The sequence below is a fragment of the Perissodus microlepis genome, chromosome 7, assembly GCF_051167445.1.
Source record: "Perissodus microlepis isolate ML-2025 ecotype Zambia chromosome 7, ASM5116744v1, whole genome shotgun sequence".
NCBI classification, from domain to species: Eukaryota; Metazoa; Chordata; class Actinopteri; order Cichliformes; family Cichlidae; genus Perissodus; species Perissodus microlepis.
Genome location: NC_140467.1, coordinates 6,054,053 through 6,072,372, shown reverse-complemented (window position 1 = coordinate 6,072,372; position 18,320 = coordinate 6,054,053). Strand labels below are relative to the sequence as shown.

Here is an 18,320-nt window from a genome sequence, read left to right as displayed (position 1 = left end):
AATGTCATATGTCACATAACACCCTTATAGCTTATGTTTTAATCTTTGACTTACGGTTGTTTGAGTGTTTGCACACAAACCTTGAGATGGCCAATGATTATAATGTTTGCTAAAATCTCTATAGATTCAGATGCTAGACATAATCATATGCAGGTCAGTCTGAAAGGTCAAGAGTTTAAAGTAAAATTATCAGTCTCAGTTTTTGCATGCACTGTACTGTGTTTGTTTACGCTGTTAGTGGTGTATCAGCTTAAAAATGATTGTTTGGTATGGTAATCAGTTAGGGCTGCACGATATTAGGAAAACCTGCGATGTGCGATAACTGTGATCAAAACTGCGATAACGATATGACTTGCGATAAAATAAATAGCAAAAAACCCCAAAAAACCCCGAATACATAATTTCCGTTTTACTGCAACAGTTTTATTTAATGGAAGCTGCTGTATTAGCAGTGTAACAACAAAGTGCACTTTAACAATGAAACATTGCCCCCATAAAAAAATTTCTGAGGCTTGAATTCTGAAAGACATCCTTCCTGGTCTCTAGAATTAGTTTGAAATAAACATAACTTAAATTATACTGCAAATTATCTCAATGCAGCTGTTCATCATTTTACCACTCACCAAGTAGTTAAGATGTAAGTCAAAACTGAAGAGGAAACTTTACTGTAGTGCTTGCGTAGTTTTCAGCTTGGCTCAGTTCAAACATGACAGTCTTGCGGCATGTTTCGTACATTTGTGGAATGGCGACATGGGAAAAGTAGTTTCGTGAGGGGATGCGGTATCTCCGGTCCACTTTATGTATCAGACTGGTGAAGCCCTCTCTGCTAACTGTATTTATAGGCATCATGTCTTTGTCAAAAAATGTGTAATGGCCTCTGTTATTTCTTTGTAGCGCTTCGACGTTTTCTCTTAAGGAGTTCCACTTGAAAAACTCTGATACAGAGACGGCTGTTGGACTGCTGCGCTCTTTGTCTTAACATTAGCAACCTGTTTGGCTAGCCCTGTCTTTCTGTAACTCTTCAAACAGTTCTCTGCGGTTGTTTTGAAGATGATGGTGGAGATTAGTCGTGTTTCCTCTGGTGGTTGCCACGAGTGTTCGGCAAGTTTTGCAGAGCACCTGTGTTTGGAGAACGTCGTCTTTATCAAATCCAAAGTACCTCCAAATAAGCGAGGTACTATTTTTTTCTTTTAGGCACGAGTTCATAGTCAGTAGCGTTCTCGTCATGCGTCTCGCTCTCAGCCTTTACAACTCTGACTCATTGCAAGCGTTGTTCGCTCCCCACCTGCGTAGGAAGCGGGCCTCAAATCCATTTGATTGGTTAATGCCGTGAAGGGCTCTATTCGACTGGTCAAATTTATAAAGGGGTTTCTTTGATTGGTAAATTCTTTAAAGCATGTGTGTAAACATTTTAAGGTACCCAATTATCGCAGTTTACGTCGTCTTTTGCGATGGGCCCATCGCGCAGGCTGATATTGCGATAACAATAAATTTTCGATTTATTGTGCAGGCCTATAATCAGTCACCATAATATTGCAGAATCTCTAAAGGAAGGAGATGTTAGAAGAACAGGTCAATGTGGACAGTAATGTTGGAGAAATTTCTCTAACATGGTTTGAAGTATCAGGTATTTAAATCTTCATGCAACAGAAAGTGGCAAACAGACAAGGATCTAATGGCTACCTGCTGTCAGTGGGGACTTGATTGAATGCTCTCGTTACCCAACTAACACCCTGCTGAGGGATCTCATTAAGAAACTTCTGTTGCCATAGCAACCCAGTCTCTGGGACACACTGGTGACCATAGAAACACAGACCATATGCTTTCAAGGGTGTGTATGTGTTAGACAGTAAGGGAAGTATGCATGAAGTCTTTTAAACTAAATGCTGTAAAGAATGATTACTCCTAGAACTAGGGTGGGTTTTTCTTTTCTCATAAGATAATCCTTCTTATAATTTCACCACTGTGATTTACGTTAAATGTTTTTAACATGTCACCAATTTTATTAACAAGTGAGTTTAAGGCTGAAAGAAAGCCTAGAAAACCTGTTAGGCACTTATTTTGTTTTAGCAATCCCATTCTGTAGATGTACATCTTGATCGCAAACTAAAAATCATATGTAAATGTTTCTTAACAACAAACAAGCAAGTACGATATGCTGTTCTACACTAGGTACATTTAGATATGTATTTTTATCACAAAGCTACATTAATTTTCTAGGTTATAAGCATAAACATGCTGGGTGCTTTGTGTGTCAACATTTCAAGGTTTTAAATTGTTCGATTAGTGATGCAGTTTTAATTGTATTTCATGTGGTTGCTCAGAGACCTCTTCTTTAAACCTTCAGCTGGGCTCCAGATTTGCTTGAACGCTTTGGCAGAATATTCACTTGATGAAACTTAAGCTCATCCTCAGAAAGGAAAGGCTGAGGCTGAAAACATATCAAAGGAAGAGGGACTCTTTTAATTAAAAATTAAAAGGCTAACCATCCCTCTGTTATTGAACAATGTGCTCTTCAAAGAGCAACCAGAAAATCAAAGCAAACAAGCAAAAAGCTACAAATACAAAGCTTTATTTCTAAGGCATTACCTAGCTGGTATCTACTAAAACTCTGCAGGCAAGGCTGTCACTGCCAGGGGTGATACAAAATATTGGTACAGAGGCATACTATGTTGTTTACTTAGTGATAATATCAGTAAAAGCTTAGGAGGCCCGGCCAGTTTGACTTACCAGACTTACAATTTCCCTACTCATTGTCGTGGGATTTACCAGCTAGAGGAAATGTTTAACAAGTGGTTTCTTTGCTTATGTTTTTAGCCCTTTACTTCCCACCAGTGACTTTTTTGGTTGGAGCAATATCACAGAAAGGCATATTCCAAGTATTTGGTATATATTTAGGAAATGAATAAATATTTAGGGAGACTAAAACCAAATGTTCTCATATCGCTTTGACATAAGCTTTGTACTTTCTTGAGTAAAAACAGACACAAATTGTGCTAGCCGGTTGTGGCGTAGAACGTAGAGCACGTTGTGTAACTGTCAGAAAGTCGGTGTGTTGGCAATATATTCTGCACGAGTTTCCCATGATGTATCCATTAAAGTGTGAGTGTGTGAATGTTAGCTTAAAACGCACTCTTTAAAAAAACGTGATTGTGTGTGAACAGGTAATTGAGGCTTATAGTAAGAAAGCACTTTGAGTGCTGAAATAGATTAGAAAAGTACTGTGTAAGTACTGGTCAATAATCAATAGCAGAGCTTTAAAACAGAAAGTGTAAAGGCAAATGCATTTTTTGCTCTTTTCCACCATTTTTATCACCATTGTCATTAACAACGATTGACTCGTCCAATGCTGTGACAGCTAATTAAAAACCAGCACAAGCTGTGTTTGCTATATTTTCACAACAGGAATATACTAACGCTGTGATAATCCAGGGGAGATATCATTTATGTTCATTTTGATTGTATTAGTGAAAAGGATAGCCAGTAATTCTGAAGCTTTCGCATTGATGTGCATTTGAAGTATCTTTAGTTTGGGAGGCCTATACTTTTAAATTTAACCCCTTTTTGATCTTGTTAACACCTAGATGTAAATCTACACCATTTTTGTTACACCCCGATTTGTAAACAATATTCTAAACAATAATATTGTTGTTTTATTTCTGAGTTTTGTAGTGGTAATGTGCTGTTTAATGTGTGCTTCTGCACTGATGTTATTTTTAAAGCTGAAATCATTAAGAAAACGCTAGTCAGACTACACTACACTTATTTTTTGTAATACATCATTTTAATTCCCTCTGAATTTAAAAGCATTGATTTCTTTTTGTTTGTTTATTTTAAATTCATGATCCCTGCAGTGTGTTCAGACTTGTCTTTTCATGCGTGCATGTGAGTGCTGCTTCTGTGCCTTTTTAATATTCTGGTCACCTTCTCCTAGTCTTTCCACAGCTCCTTTTCCTTGGCTGTCAGTAAGGATATAAATGGTTGGTCTGAAAAAGGCATGGCAGAAAGCCACATTACAAAAAAAAAAAAAGAGGTATCTGCAGTGTCATCTTTTAGTGGCCCCTCCAGGTTGCTGTTGACTTGACTTGAATTTATTCAATAACATAAAGGCTTTATTGATTCTTATATGGGACTTTCATAATACTTTGTGGTATTGAAATTGATAGCCCTCTGTAATCAATAAACACTCTCTGTCGTCCTTTGTGGTTAGCTGAGGGACTTGCAAGCTGCCCCTTTCCCTCCACAAACACATACTTTTATAGGTAAGAGAAAGGGAGGAGTGAATGTGCCAGACGGAACAAATTGGCAGCTGTGGGGCTTTGGCTATTCCTAGCGCTATGCTAGGGGTGAGAGGCAGCTGGTCCAGACAAAAGACCCCTTACATATCCGATGAACTAGAACTAAAGAGCTAGAAACAAGTACACCTGATACCTGCTCCTTCCAGCTCTTACTAGTAGGATCAAAATTATCCAGAGCGGTTTTCTTAGTACCTCCTCTCTTTTATTGCCTTTCTCTTCCCATTTTAGTTCTTAGCATAGCAGTCTTTAATATCTTCAATCACTTTCTCTACAACCTTTATGAAACTGTAGGCTGTTAGAGAAAAATGTCCATATCATGCTCAGTGATTGATGTAATTATAGAGTAAAGATTCTGTGTTAAGGTAATATTATTACCTCAAGTTTCGCAAGTTGTCCAATTTAATCAGCTGTCTTGATTGTCTGATATTGCCCACAAAAGCCTTGCAGAACAAACGTATTGAGACTTTTTTTTTTTTCAGTTTGAAGCAGAGCTGCAAGGCCTGTAAATTGGAGGGCTGCTGAAGGCATGTGGCAGGACCTGTGGCCTGGAGATTAATGTGGAACCATTCAATTTTGACTAAAAGGCCCAAAACAGCAACTTGATTTAAAGCTATATTTATATATTTTTTCATGCTGCCTTTAAATGCCTTCAGTTATTACATGGATTTTATTGTTTGTCCTTTTCAGAATTAAGTTTCTATTAATTCTAGTTTCTCGTGCTGTTTGTTAACTTTTGTAAACCAGGCACTCTTACACTCTTGTCTAAGGAAATGCTATTTGAATAAATTGCTTTAGCTTTTGCTTGCTTTAGCACATTAGCCACATGTTGGAAATTTTCATTTCCTGGGTTACCATAGTGACAATTCCACATCCACATTTTACATCTGCTTGTTCAAATGACTCCTCGAGATAGTTCACCCTTTAAAGTTAAGGATTAAAATCACGCTATGAGCCTTAATGAAGGGACTGTGTTATTATGTTGTATCAAGTTGGTGCAGGATGACTTGCAAGTTGTATACAAACAGTTCTTTAATGTGAATGCAGTGTTACATCAAAATAATTAGTATACAGCATTTGATAGTGGGGTTTTTTTTATGGTTAAAGTCAGGCTGTCCATGACTCACTATGCTAGAGGGAAGTCCACTTAGACCAAAGGTTTTGAATAAGCTTTCCTGCAGTTGGCACCGGATCCTACCCGTGCTGATGGTGTTTGTGACTAACGGATGATTCTCATGACTCCTTTTCTCCAGAAGAAACTGAATGTTACCTTTCCAGAAATCTGACACAAACAAAAACCAGATGACTGTTACTTGTAGGGCAAATAGAACGATGTGGATAAATAATGCATTTTTATACTAACTTTAGTTATGTAAGTGTTGTTTCACACAGATGAAATTGTGTTAATAGCAGTCAAGGCAGAGATAATGGCATTGGAGCACTTTTTCATGAAGAAGAAAATATTTTGATTTGTTTTTTACATAACAAAATTAGGTCATTTGATAAATGAAAAAGAAAAGGATTATTAGAGGTATTAAATGATGTCTGTTATCTCTTTAACAGGCTGGAACTGAAAATCAGGTGCAGTTCAACAAAGACTGAGCCAACTAAAGCTGAAAAATAATCATGATTTCTTTCAAACGAAGCATGTTTTCATTGTCTATTTGGATTGTCATGCGGTGCAATCATAAATATTGATAATTTTATATAAAGTTTTATCCTGAGTAGTATTTGACAAACTTCTGACCCAGTCCAGTGTGTTTAGTGCCTAGTTTGAGTGTCTGGTTTTTCCTGCATCCAAAACAGTTTTGACACTCCTCCAGGTGGCCTCAGTGAAAATCACTAGGATTGCTGTTGAAGCTAGGCTAAGAGGAGCAGCAATGATCAGTGAGCAGTAGTATGGCTTCATACTTAGAAAGAAGAAAGAGACAAGGCTGAGATGGTTTGGTCATGTTCAGAGGCAGGATAGTGTATATGTTGGACAAAAGGTGTTGAGTATGGTGCTTCCAGCTTCAGTGGAGGTTCGTGGATGTAGTTTGTTTTTGTTTTTTTTCTTCTAAAAGTGTCTTTCTCACATTTAATGTTAAAATTGTCCCTTTTTTTCTATAACAGGGATGCACTGAATCTTCTGAAAGCATCTCCTGCTCCCAAAGCAGTGCCATCTGTGGTCGCCTCAACTCCTCCAAGTCCCATCTCTGCTCCAGCAGCCAGTCCTCTACCTCCAGGAAGCAGACCAAACATACCTCCATTGTCTGTACCGGGAAAACCAGGAGCACCGGTGATCACTCCTCACACATTCTCTCAAAAATACTCTTACATGACGCAGTTTCTATTTCGGGTCGTACTAAGAAACTGCCAGATATCATTCAGTTACTGACTCAGATGGAGCATTTACATTTGGGGATTTGTCGCTTTTGGCTAAGAGGATGTAATGGGATTGTCTCATCTCAAACAATCACTATTTCTGCATGGTTAACTTTTACATTGCTGCTGTAGATACCCACCATATCAGTGTTGGCTCTCTCAAAAAAAAAATTTTTTTATCCTTCACTGAATTATTTACCTCCCCTTCTTCCTCCTTCATATCTCCAGGGAACTTTCACTGAGGTTCCAGCTTCAAATGTCCGTCGTGTGATTGCTCAAAGGCTTACCCAGTCAAAGACCACCATCCCCCATTCATATGCATCCATTGACTGTGACATGGCTGCTGTCATGCATCTCCGCAAAGATCTGGCCAAAGGTAAAAACAATGAAATGAAAAAACTTGTCTTTTCATTAACACTGTTGTTGTCCTGCAAGTGGTATCTCCCTTAATGCATACTGACAGGTACATTTGTAAGACAGCTTATCTGTGAAGTTGTGGATTTCAGAAGATTAATGTGACGCTTCATTCAAGCATTCAGCTCGTAGTTCATGTCCGTTCCTGTGTTTCAAATCAATACACACATCTGTGTTCCACAGGGGTGGTGACTTTTGTTTTATGGACAGAGGAATTATTGTACTTGGCAAATGATTTAGCCAATTGTGAAGTTTAAATGCCAATCCTTGAAGCAGTACCCCACAAGCAAGACCTGCAGTATATCTATGGCTGCAATAGAGCCCTGTTCTCAGTATCACAGAGACAGTATGGCATCATAAAGAGAAGTCATTTAGACAAACTAAATCCAAAAAGGAATTGCAGCCAGTTCCTCTTGACGAAGGGCACAACTTGTAACTTTATTTCTGTTTGCTGTGCTTTTTGTTAAGCATCAACAGTATCACTATTTTTTGTGTACTTGCCACATTTTGACAACTATAAACGCTGAAAGAGTTACTCAGCATGATGAGTGTGCACATGCTGTATGGATTCTTAAGAGGGGATTTGTGAATGGCTGAAGTTGGATTCACAGGGCTGACTTCTACTGATGTGATCTAGGAAAGAGCCATGTCTACCAAAGCCATTTCTTAATTTTCTACAGCATAGTATTAATACTTAAACATGTTAAATCTGTTGTTGTGTACCATGTGATAAATGACAGTATTACTGAATTTAAAAAAAAATGGTATTAAAGGCCTCTAAATACAAGTCAAATTTATTTATATAGCACATTTAAAACAATGGCCGTTGACCAAAGTGTTGTGCATTTCAAATAATCAAGTGACATTTAAGAAATGAAGTATAAAATGAGAAAACTCGAGTAAGAAATGACAAAATAAAAGTAGTCAGAACTGAAAGCCAAGGAATAAACGTGGGTTTAACAGTAAATGTAGGGGCAGTGAATACCACAGGGAAGATAGATTGTTACAATCTTATAATCTTTTTAAAAAATACACACTATACACATTGAATACTGTAAGTCTGATGCAATTCTAATATCAAATGAAGCATTGGTTGAAACTAGCAGTGTGGGCATTACTTCCTCAGCTTCACAACCTTCCCTAACAACAGTTATTGAGCAAACAACCACTGCTTGTGAAACAGAATTTTGGGTGTGTAATTTGAAGGACAGTTTCCACCACAAACGATTCACTTTTGCACATAAAAAGAAAAATATCTATCCTTAATGGCTTGATTTCCTAAATGGATCCTGTGATTACTTCGGGACATTTTTTCATGTTGATTAAGTAAGAGTACTATGTCAGATTCCAATTTTAAAACACTTAGTTTAATGCTGTGTCACGTAATTGGCCTTATTTAGCTTAACTTTTCAGCACAGTCAAACAAACAGTAAATCTCTTTGGGTCCTGTCTCTGTGATAGAGGAAATGGGATGGCCATTCCAGACCTATTAGCAAGGTTGTGTGTGTACGGAGGGATTCTCTCGCCGGTTGTTTTTGTGGACTCTCATTGTTCTCGACCAGTGCGATTTCACGGTTAGCTCATTAATCATACTGCTCACAGCATTCAGAACTGTCTGGTACTGCATTATTGGCCACTAGTAAAAGTTGGCTCTGATGCCAAGCCTGACTGCCCCAATGTGTGTTACACATCAAGCAGGGAATGAACCAAATTCGCATCAGTGAGTTTGGCATAGAGGGGCCTCTTCTGATCAGCTGGAGTGAACAACAACAATATATTGCATTTTTCCCTATGCAATAGCATGTGTAATGTCATGTACTTGAAGTTTGTTTACATGGAAATTAATTCATTTAGAATTTCCCCTCTTTAACTGTATGTTTTTTGATAACTGAAACATTGCGGGTCTTGTACAAGATACTCAACTTTCACTGTGCCTTGGCATTTGGAACCATAGGTTTTTAGCTTATCCAGCTTTCCGCTTGGCTTAGATCTGATAATAATAAGCAGAGATTAGGTTATTCTCATAAATCCTCCTTTGTCCTTTCAGAACAGATTAAAGTGTCTGTTAATGACTTCATCATCAAGGCAGCAGCTGTTACACTCAGAGTAAGTACTCCTCATTTGTTGTCATTTGTTTCTTCAGTGTGTGTAATTGCTAAAGATGGGTCATCTGTTCATCTCTAACCCTGTATTTTTTTAGAACATTGCAGTGTTATCCATAACTTTAATCTCTTCCAGTGCTCAATAAACCATTTGGACACATGTGTCTAAGATGTGTTGTTAGATTTAAAGAATATGTGCAAGGCATAGGACGTTGTGGACAATGTGGCCCTCCTGGTAATGTAGTTATTCCAGCAACATTTCATAAGAATATAATGACTTACTTATTTTACACTCTAAAATACTATTTTATTATATTAATATAAAATATCGTGTCACATTATTGCCACTTCCCATCCTCATTTTCAAGTAAATTTCATGGCAAAGACACACACACCTACACTCGACACTCTCTCTCTCCCTTTCTCTCTCTGTCACACACACACTCCCCACAAGAAGAATGCTGATTTATGTACCCAGTTTTGAATTTTTGTGTTCCAGATTATTGTTTTTTTTTCTTACAGGTGCGGCAATTGGCAATAAATGCACTTCTGTTTGCATGCTGTCCTTTTATTATGACTTCATGTCCTGCCTTAGATGTTGTCATATTCTATGCCACATATAGTGTAATAATTTTAATAACACAAATAGAAATGAATAAATAAAAAGATGAACCCTCAACGAGAGGAGCCTACAGAGAATTTATAGAGCTAATGTCTGTGCAGGTTCTCAGTCATCCAGGTCATTGTAGTCTAAGGAGCTTGGAAAGAAAAGCGTCTGGACTTCTTTAAGTTGCTTGAAGATGTTTCACCTCTCATCCGAGAAGCTTCTTCAGTTCTAAGAACAAATGGGTGAGAGTCCCAAATTTAAGCCCCATGGGAGTGTCACCCCAAGAGGGATAATGGACCCCCTTATGATCCTCTACCTAATTACACGAGCCGAAGTGTGAAAATGGTAGGTGTAGGTCACAATCAGCCAATGTTTTGGGTGAGCTCATTGTGAAACCTAGCCCCACCCTATCATATGATTTCCTGAGGTCAGATGACCCAGGATATGAGTGGGCGTTAAGGCATCTGGGAAGGGATCTCAACACTGGATTATAGATTGCAGACAGTTGGTGTCTACCATCTAAACACAAACCTAAACAGAAACTTAACAATGTAGTGTATGCTGTACAGTGTAGCGAGGAATGCTCAGACCTCCATATTGGAGAGACCAAACAGCCACTTCATAAACGCTTGGCACAACATAGCAGAGCCACCTCCACGAGACAAGACTCGACTGTCCATCTGCATCTAAAGGATAAAGGTCACCCTTTCAAGGATGCCAATGTTCACATTTTGGACAGAGGGCTTAAATCTGGGACTCTCACCCATTTGATCTTAGAACTGAAGAAGCTTCTCGGATGACAGGTGAAACATCTTCAAGCAACTTAAAGAAGTCTAGATGATTTTCTTTCCAAGATCCTTAGATTATAGAGCTAATAAGATAAGATAAGATACCTTTATTAGTCCCACAAGGGGAAATCTTGAAAAAGCAAAATGTGTTTGGCACAATAGTGAATTCATATCTTAATTTTGATTACAAAAGCTACCAAAGCAACACAGGCACTGTCACATTCACTGTGTTTTACTGTTGGTCTAATGTATTTGTGTACCTCTCAAATGTCAAGCTCATTTGCATTACCACTAATATTTTATTATAGGGGCTCCACTTCTGATGAGTATTTGTTAAAAACACTCAAAAGATTCCCAGTTTAGAGCGGGAGGAGATACAAATTCAGCCCCAGGGAATCACAAACTAATGGTCTCCTAGTGCCAGTCACAAGCCCAGATAAAGTAGGCGGGCTGCATCAAGAGTGAGATCCGGTGTAAAATCTGTGCCAAATCAAATATGTGGATCCGTAGCAACCTCTGTAGAAATAAGGAAGCAGCTTAACACACCTCGACTGAAGAGAGCTTATCTCTTTTTGTCTTGATTTATCCCTGATAACATGAGGACATGAGGTGACCTTTGACTCCTGTTTCCTAGGAAATGCCAGAAGTGAATGTGACGTGGTCTGGTGATGGAGCCCGTGCACTTGATTCAGTGCATATTTCTATTGCTGTGGCAACAGACAAAGGTCTCATTACTCCAATCATCAAGGATGCTGCAAACAAAGGAGTCCAGGAGATCTCATCTAATGCTAAGGTAAAGAACTTGAAAATAAAAGAGTTGAAGGCAAAAAACAACTATGTGTAATCATTGTTCTGACATGCTATGAGTTAATGTGAGATTTAGACTTGACTGGACCCTAACAGATTCTGGCTGGAACTTTAATTAATTCAGAGTAGCATCATTAAATCCTCATTTCCACTCCTTCAGGGAACAGAAGTTGTAGTAATAACATTCTGTTCCCTTGGAGTTGATTCACTCAGTACAACAAATACAGTATGGAGTATATGTACACGCCCTGTAGAGTAGCCACTGAACCAGTGTCAGAGCACCAGTAATAGATCTGAACAAGAGTGTGGTAATGACTAACTAGCTACAATACAAATATCATTCACAGAAACCTCCTTAAATAGGGCTCATGAGGTTGCCCTGGTGGACTATGCTGTCACTCCCTGAGGCGAAGACTCCACTTCAGTGGAGGTTCAGTGGGGCAACCCCTGTTTAGACAGTCCTTTACCTCTAGCTGAATTAACATAGCAAACAAACAACCGGTCATATTCGGAGTGCTGTCAGTGAAGGTGTGTAGCACACACACCAGACACAAGACAAGCTCCTCTATTCCTCATAGGGGGGAAGTGAGAAAACTGAGAATCTCAAAATCCATAGAGTGCAGTGACACGTGCAGACGTTGTTTTCTCCATGTGGTGGTTAGTTCTGAAACAAAATCTGGGAACATGGGCAGATGGTTTTTGACCATTGTGTACTCTGGAGCTTGGAAAACCCCTTGAAAGATGATGTTTCCTGAACAGAATATTTCTTCTTTTCTTGCTTTGGTAAAAATAAATAAATGCAAAGCAAAAAGTACTGAATGGAAAAGTCCAAATTAGCATTCTGGGCAACCTACGCACCAGCTCAGTGGTGGTGGCTAAAACAGTATTTGTAGTTAAGTTAGCTTCAAGTCAGCAGATAGCAGAGCTAACTAACCAGATGAACCTGATATCTCCCAAGTGTTGTACAGAGTTAATCAACTGAAAAGGAGAAGCACTTTATATCTAATATACAGGCCAGTAGATTTGGAATTTGATTTTTGATATCTGGAGAAGAGATCGATCAGATATGGTATATGAAGTAAAAATGGTCTTTTTTTTTCTTCTTTTTTTTGTTTTGTTTTTTGCTTTCTCATAAACACCTGGGAACAATAATTTGTTTCCAAGGTTGCTCTGAAAATGTAAAGCACCAAAAAAGATACTTAATGATAAGAGCCACACACTTCTATCAAAGACGCATGCATCACAAATCGATGAATTATAAATGACTTTGAAATAGATGATGATAATAAAAAAATATGATGTTTGATATGTACGGTGACCCCCATGTAAAATTCCCTAAAGTTCAGAGCCTGTTTTTATGACTGTCTTATCTTTGTACACATTGATGTTGGATTCATCAGCTATCAGTCATAAAACCTAAAAATGCAAAACTCTTTCCATAATCAAGAAGTAGAGCTGACTTTTAGAACACTTATGGCTGTAATGACACATTGTTGCTTGCACATTATCGACATCACAGCTCAGTGTCAGCACATGTAACCTTAGCTGTTGCAGTGACAGTGGTGGAAACCATATTAGTATAATAGCATTTGTTCATGCAAGAGTGCTAATTTAAACTTGGGAGGGGTGAAAGTACGTTTGATGCACTGTGCATATCTGTGTATGCCAGTGATAGTCAGCAGGGTGGTGGTTGGATTTAGCAGTGGGTGTGTGATTAGGTTTTAGACATACTATTACTGTAACTGCCTAAACCCATGTGATCAGTTTTTGCAACAAATGTGATTGCTTAAGATCGTGTGCTTCTGTTTGTGTCGACTTTCACTTTGACTTTGACTACCAAAACCAGAGGTGAATATGTGTAAACAGTTGTGTACACAATACAATTTTACATTTTTCATCAACCTATTGAATACACATAGCTGCTTGCTTTGAAATATATACATGTATTATTATATAGTTTGTCTCCACTGGCTGCCGTGGTGGTCCAGCTCAGACCAGAAGCGCTGCTATGTTTGTTAAACACTTTTGCATCACAAACAGTTCCTTTTTTTATCTTTTGTTCCTTTTTGCGTTCCTTCCTTTTTCATTATATTGAAAAACAATTGTTTTCGTTTGGTTTTTTTCTTTAGAGAACTGAAATTAATGTGGTCAAAGTGTTCTGTTCTTTCTAATTATATTGCTACTGATTTGTTGTGACTCCCAGAAGACAATGTATTACTTTTATAGTGATTGTCTTAACCTATTTTGATTATTTTAGTTCAAATAATATAATATTTGTCAGTTGTTCAGATGCCAGATCAGAATGTTTCAGCACTAACATACTTGCATACACAACAGCTGCTTTAAAGCATGAGTAGTAACACTGCACACATGTCAGTCCACCTAAGCCTTCAAAATGCTCTTTACCACCCACAGCTATTCAATTTATTTGTGCTGCTGCTTTGAGGTAAATGTGCATTTGCTGGTTTTCATAGGTCTCGAATTAAAATTGACACAATGTCTGAATAGAGCACTGATGGCCGTTGATTTGATGCAGAGGAACATGACTGTTTTTGCACTTAGGGCTCTTATCATAATTGTACCGACCATACTCTATTGTGTCTTGTGAGTCACTCTCAAGTTTCCGTGATGGTTATATCCCACCATTAACCTTCTAAGAACATTTCTATTCAAATAAGCCAATAACTTAGAAGAAGATAAGTTCAGTGCTACATTTTAACAATAAGCTCTTCATTATTTCAACACAGTCTATGGTATAATGTGGAGCATGTACTTGTATAATGTTTTACTTCTTGATATCACCATCCTTCTTGGAGAAGGTTGAATGAGCCATGTGTTTGCACTAGAAACAATACCTTTTTCACGCTTTGTTTCTCAGTTATATTGGGTTTTCTCCAAGCTTTTCAGACAGCATTCATGCTGTGAGAGAGCAAGGATTCACATAACCTAGCTGAACTAATGTATTACCAGATGCCTCATCTGCAGTTCTGGGTGCTTTTCATTCCCGTTTCTTTAATTTACCCATGCACATTAGGATGGTAATCTATTTCTGTGAGGACCATGGTGAACATTTTAAAAGTGCAATTTCAGTTTTGAATTCCATTTGCGTTTCTTTATTCTGTCTTTTTGTTTTTTCAATGTGAAACATTGATTTTAATATTATTTTCATTAGTTGCATTTGTGAGGAGCTGAACCTTATTAGGAAAACATTCTTTTCTGTATTTTGTGTTGCAGACTGTACAATAACTAACAGTTAATTAGTACTGCACATGCTTATGGTTTTATCTACATTTCCAAGTCTGTTGTGTATATCACACATGTATTCTGGCTATTTTGTATTTGATCTATTTTATACATCAAATGTATTTATTTCTTTAAGAATATCCATCTGGTGTTTTTATAGGCTCTGGCCCAGAAGGCTCGAGATGGGAAACTGCTTCCTGAGGAATACCAGGGAGGCTCATTTAGGTAAAGTCGTTATTATAGTCAGTATTTTTTACCAGGTTTTCCTTTTTATTTTTAGTACTGCTGTCTCAGTTAATTGCTATTCAATAGACTTTTTTTGTAATGTGTCAAAAAGTGGTTCCTGTGATCTACTAATACTATTTCCCCAATGTTCCTTTGAAACTCAGTTATAAGAATAAGCCATTATACATTTCCGCATTTATGATTAAAATCTGGTTTCACAGTGAGCCAATATATTATGCATATTCTACATTTCATGTGAGCCTGAGCTGAATGTGTTCTTGGGCGACAAAGACCATCAGTTACTGTTCATCAATTGCAGAAGTGTGAAGGAGGGGGGCTTTTTAACTCATTAGAATTAATGGTGTCATTTAGAAACAAATGGGGTTTCTGTGTCAGGCAGAAGCAATGGATTCCTACGGAGACCACTTTCTTCGTCCTCCTGAGGATATACATTATATCTATATTCTTCACCTATTAGTTTTTCCATTCCCCTGAACCAGAACTCCCATTAATGCAAACATCAGAAAGCCCTCAGGTCAGTTTTGCACAATATTTAGGGGCAGTTCTTGAGCTGAATTTTGCTGTAGTAATCTTAACTGCTTAGCGTTTTATTTTAGCAGCTGTCTATCAGATGTTGACAAAAAGTCATTCACTAAAAGTGATAATATTCTTATGTTTTTTTTTTTACATAAATAAATTTGTTTTATAGCCACTAATGCCTGCTTAGTTTTTATTTATCGTCTTGACCTTTTATTATCTTCAGCTAAGTTTGACCACTGATGTAATATGCGTGCTATCTTTTTCTCTTTTTATCCCACAGTATATCTAACCTAGGGATGTTTGGAATCAGTGGCTTCAGTGCTGTGATTAACCCGCCTCAGGCATGTATCCTTGCTGTTGGGACGTCCAGGGCTGAACTGCAGCTCTGTGAGGATGATCAGACCCTATGCACCAAGCAGCTGATGACAATTACGTTGTCCAGTGACGGGCGACTAGTGGACGACGAATTAGCATCACGGTTTCTTGATAAATTCCGAGCCAACCTAGAAAAACCACAACGCATGGCCCTGGTGTGAAAAAACAAACAGAGAGAGCTTTATAAAAGGCACTTTATAGATACAGGAAGAAACACCTACATGACAAAGCCTGGCTCATGATTTTCACAGCCAGAGAGCTCGTAAACGGTTGGTTTCCAATTAAGGTTTACAGAGTAGAATTGTACATAATTTAAAGTTCATTTTTTGGACTACTTCTGACTGATGATCAACCAGGCTTTGTGATGGAGGAGTTATGGGGACTCAGCTAGAGCGGAGGAACATTCTTGGTGCCAAATTACCAAGAAAAAGATTATTCTGCCACACTAGTGTTGTGTACATAAACTGTTTCAAGTCCAGCTCAACTGCTGTTTCGCAGTCAAGTGTATCTGCTCGATGTCACTGTTGGTAAACATGCAAATAGTTCTCTCAAAACTTCACTATACATTTCTACAACAAAGCTATACATTACTGAACAATACAACTGGCAGTAGAATTTCCATTTAGATTGCAAAACCCACGTAAAATGGTTTCTGTTACAAAATCTAAGAATCTAATTGATTTATTATTAATTTTCCAATTAATATGTTTTAACTTATTTAAAATCCACTACACTGGAGAACAAATCCTTCAAATTCAGCTGTATACAAATCAAGGTTGCCAATAAAACACATTGTTCAGTCTTAAAATGTTTGTGTGTGTGTCATTAATGTTTTTCCCAGATTTTCAGAAAGTAGCAGATTCACAAACTGGATTACACAAGTGTGTGTTTCTGTTTAATTAGAATCCGAAGAGATTACATAGTAATTATTTTTTAAAAGCCAATTAGGATAATTTGCTGGGTTGAGTGTACAGGTCAGGTTCTGAAGGAAGATGCTTATCTTTGCTTTAAGCGTGGGAAGAACAGCTGTCTCTTTATATACTACCAGTAAGACAAAGCTTATCCTAAATATGCAAAAGCATATTCTAATATTTTTAAAGCAGGAGGAAAAAGCTGTGGTTTCAAACATTCTCTGTGGGTTAGATTTCCATTTTATCCACTATCAGCCTTGAAAGGGTTAAAAAAAAAACAAAAAAACGGTTGCCTTGCACCTGCTCAGCTGAATTCAGATAGATTTCAAGTCTGAATGTAAATTACCCAAGGTGAGTTGTGGAATAGGCAGGTTGCAACGGTACCAAAGCAGACTTGATTTGATGTTGCTATGGCCAGGATTAAAGACAAAGAAGGGGGAAAAATTCAATTTTATTTATATCGCGACAAGGTGTAGGCTGCTGGGAATCCCCCAGCAGCCTATACCTATCGCGGCATAACTAATGGAGGATTCAGGAGAACAGTGAACACAAACTCTAATACCAGCCTTTCCTTTCTCATTTTTCCTTCACTGCAAGTCTTCCGGCCCTTTACAACCTTTTCCTAATAACAAGCAAGGACATTTCGCGCTATGGTTGCTGTGGCATCAGATTGAGAGGGAGACATAGACACAGAAAGGGGTACTTAGGAACAGGGGGTTGGTTGGCATAGCCCAACTGTTTTATCCACTATGCTCACCTCTGCACACACACACCTTTCACTAGTTACCAAGGCAACAGAAAATACACTTAAGCACAAAGAGAGTATCAGATAAAGTGGTAGTTGTTAACATTTCTTGTTTCAGCATGTGGATATAAACTTTTACTTTTCATCAACATTCTCACAGAGATGTGCTAGTCGTGACAGTCAACATTAGAATAGAATTGAGTGGCCTATTGTTATTATTGTACATGTACCATAAAATTGTGGGTGCTCCACACCAACTGTGCAGGAAACATAAATAGTAAAACAACAGAAATAAATGACATGCAGGACTAATATACAAACACTATTGACTAATTTAGTTTTGTCAGTTATATTTAGGTTATTAGGAAACTGAATACTATATCACCACATCTGATAGTATTTCAGCCTCAGTCAAACCTATTCTTCATCTCCATTACTTTTTAATGTATGAATGATGATGAATATAAATAGTTTTGCATGTCAGCTGTGCTGATCTCACTGCTGAGTATTTATCTCTATGCACAATTTACCCGTATGCTGAGAAGAGATGATGTGCCTTTACAGATCATTAAATATCAAGTCCAATGCAGCACAACTGATCCATAAAAAGCACCAGCATCTATACAAATATTTGTATAGAATGAATGCATTGATGAATTGGACTATAATATTATGATGTATCTTTTTATATGTGCCTCACTGTTACAGAACTGAATGTCAATGAGGGGAAATCTTGCTGTGTTCGGCCTTCATGCTATATATCAGATTGCGTTCAGTGTGACAACTGCTGGATCTGTTAAATAAAGCAGCTGAACAACGCACTTCGAGATATCAGCTCTGCAGCAAAACAGAGTCTGACATTTCCTTGGCTTTCTTTGCACCGTTTGACATTTAGTCCTCTGAT

The 18,320-nt window shown here is 37.9% G+C and overlaps 1 protein-coding gene across 1 annotated transcript in view; it reads left to right on the top strand.

Annotated features, from left to right (window-relative positions):
* Window positions 1-16,568, top strand: part of pdhx (pyruvate dehydrogenase complex component X) — a 30,763-nt gene extending 14,195 nt beyond the window's left edge. Inside the window, exons 6-11 of the mRNA XM_084933007.1 lie at window positions 6,408-6,573; window positions 6,888-7,035; window positions 9,121-9,179; window positions 11,205-11,363; window positions 14,781-14,845; window positions 15,666-16,568. Of these exons, the coding sequence (XP_084789133.1) occupies window positions 6,408-6,573; window positions 6,888-7,035; window positions 9,121-9,179; window positions 11,205-11,363; window positions 14,781-14,845; window positions 15,666-15,921 (853 nt within the window). The 3' untranslated portion in view covers window positions 15,922-16,568. The remainder of the gene's footprint in view (window positions 1-6,407; window positions 6,574-6,887; window positions 7,036-9,120; window positions 9,180-11,204; window positions 11,364-14,780; window positions 14,846-15,665) is intronic.
* The last annotated feature ends 1,752 nt before the right edge of the window (window positions 16,569-18,320 follow it).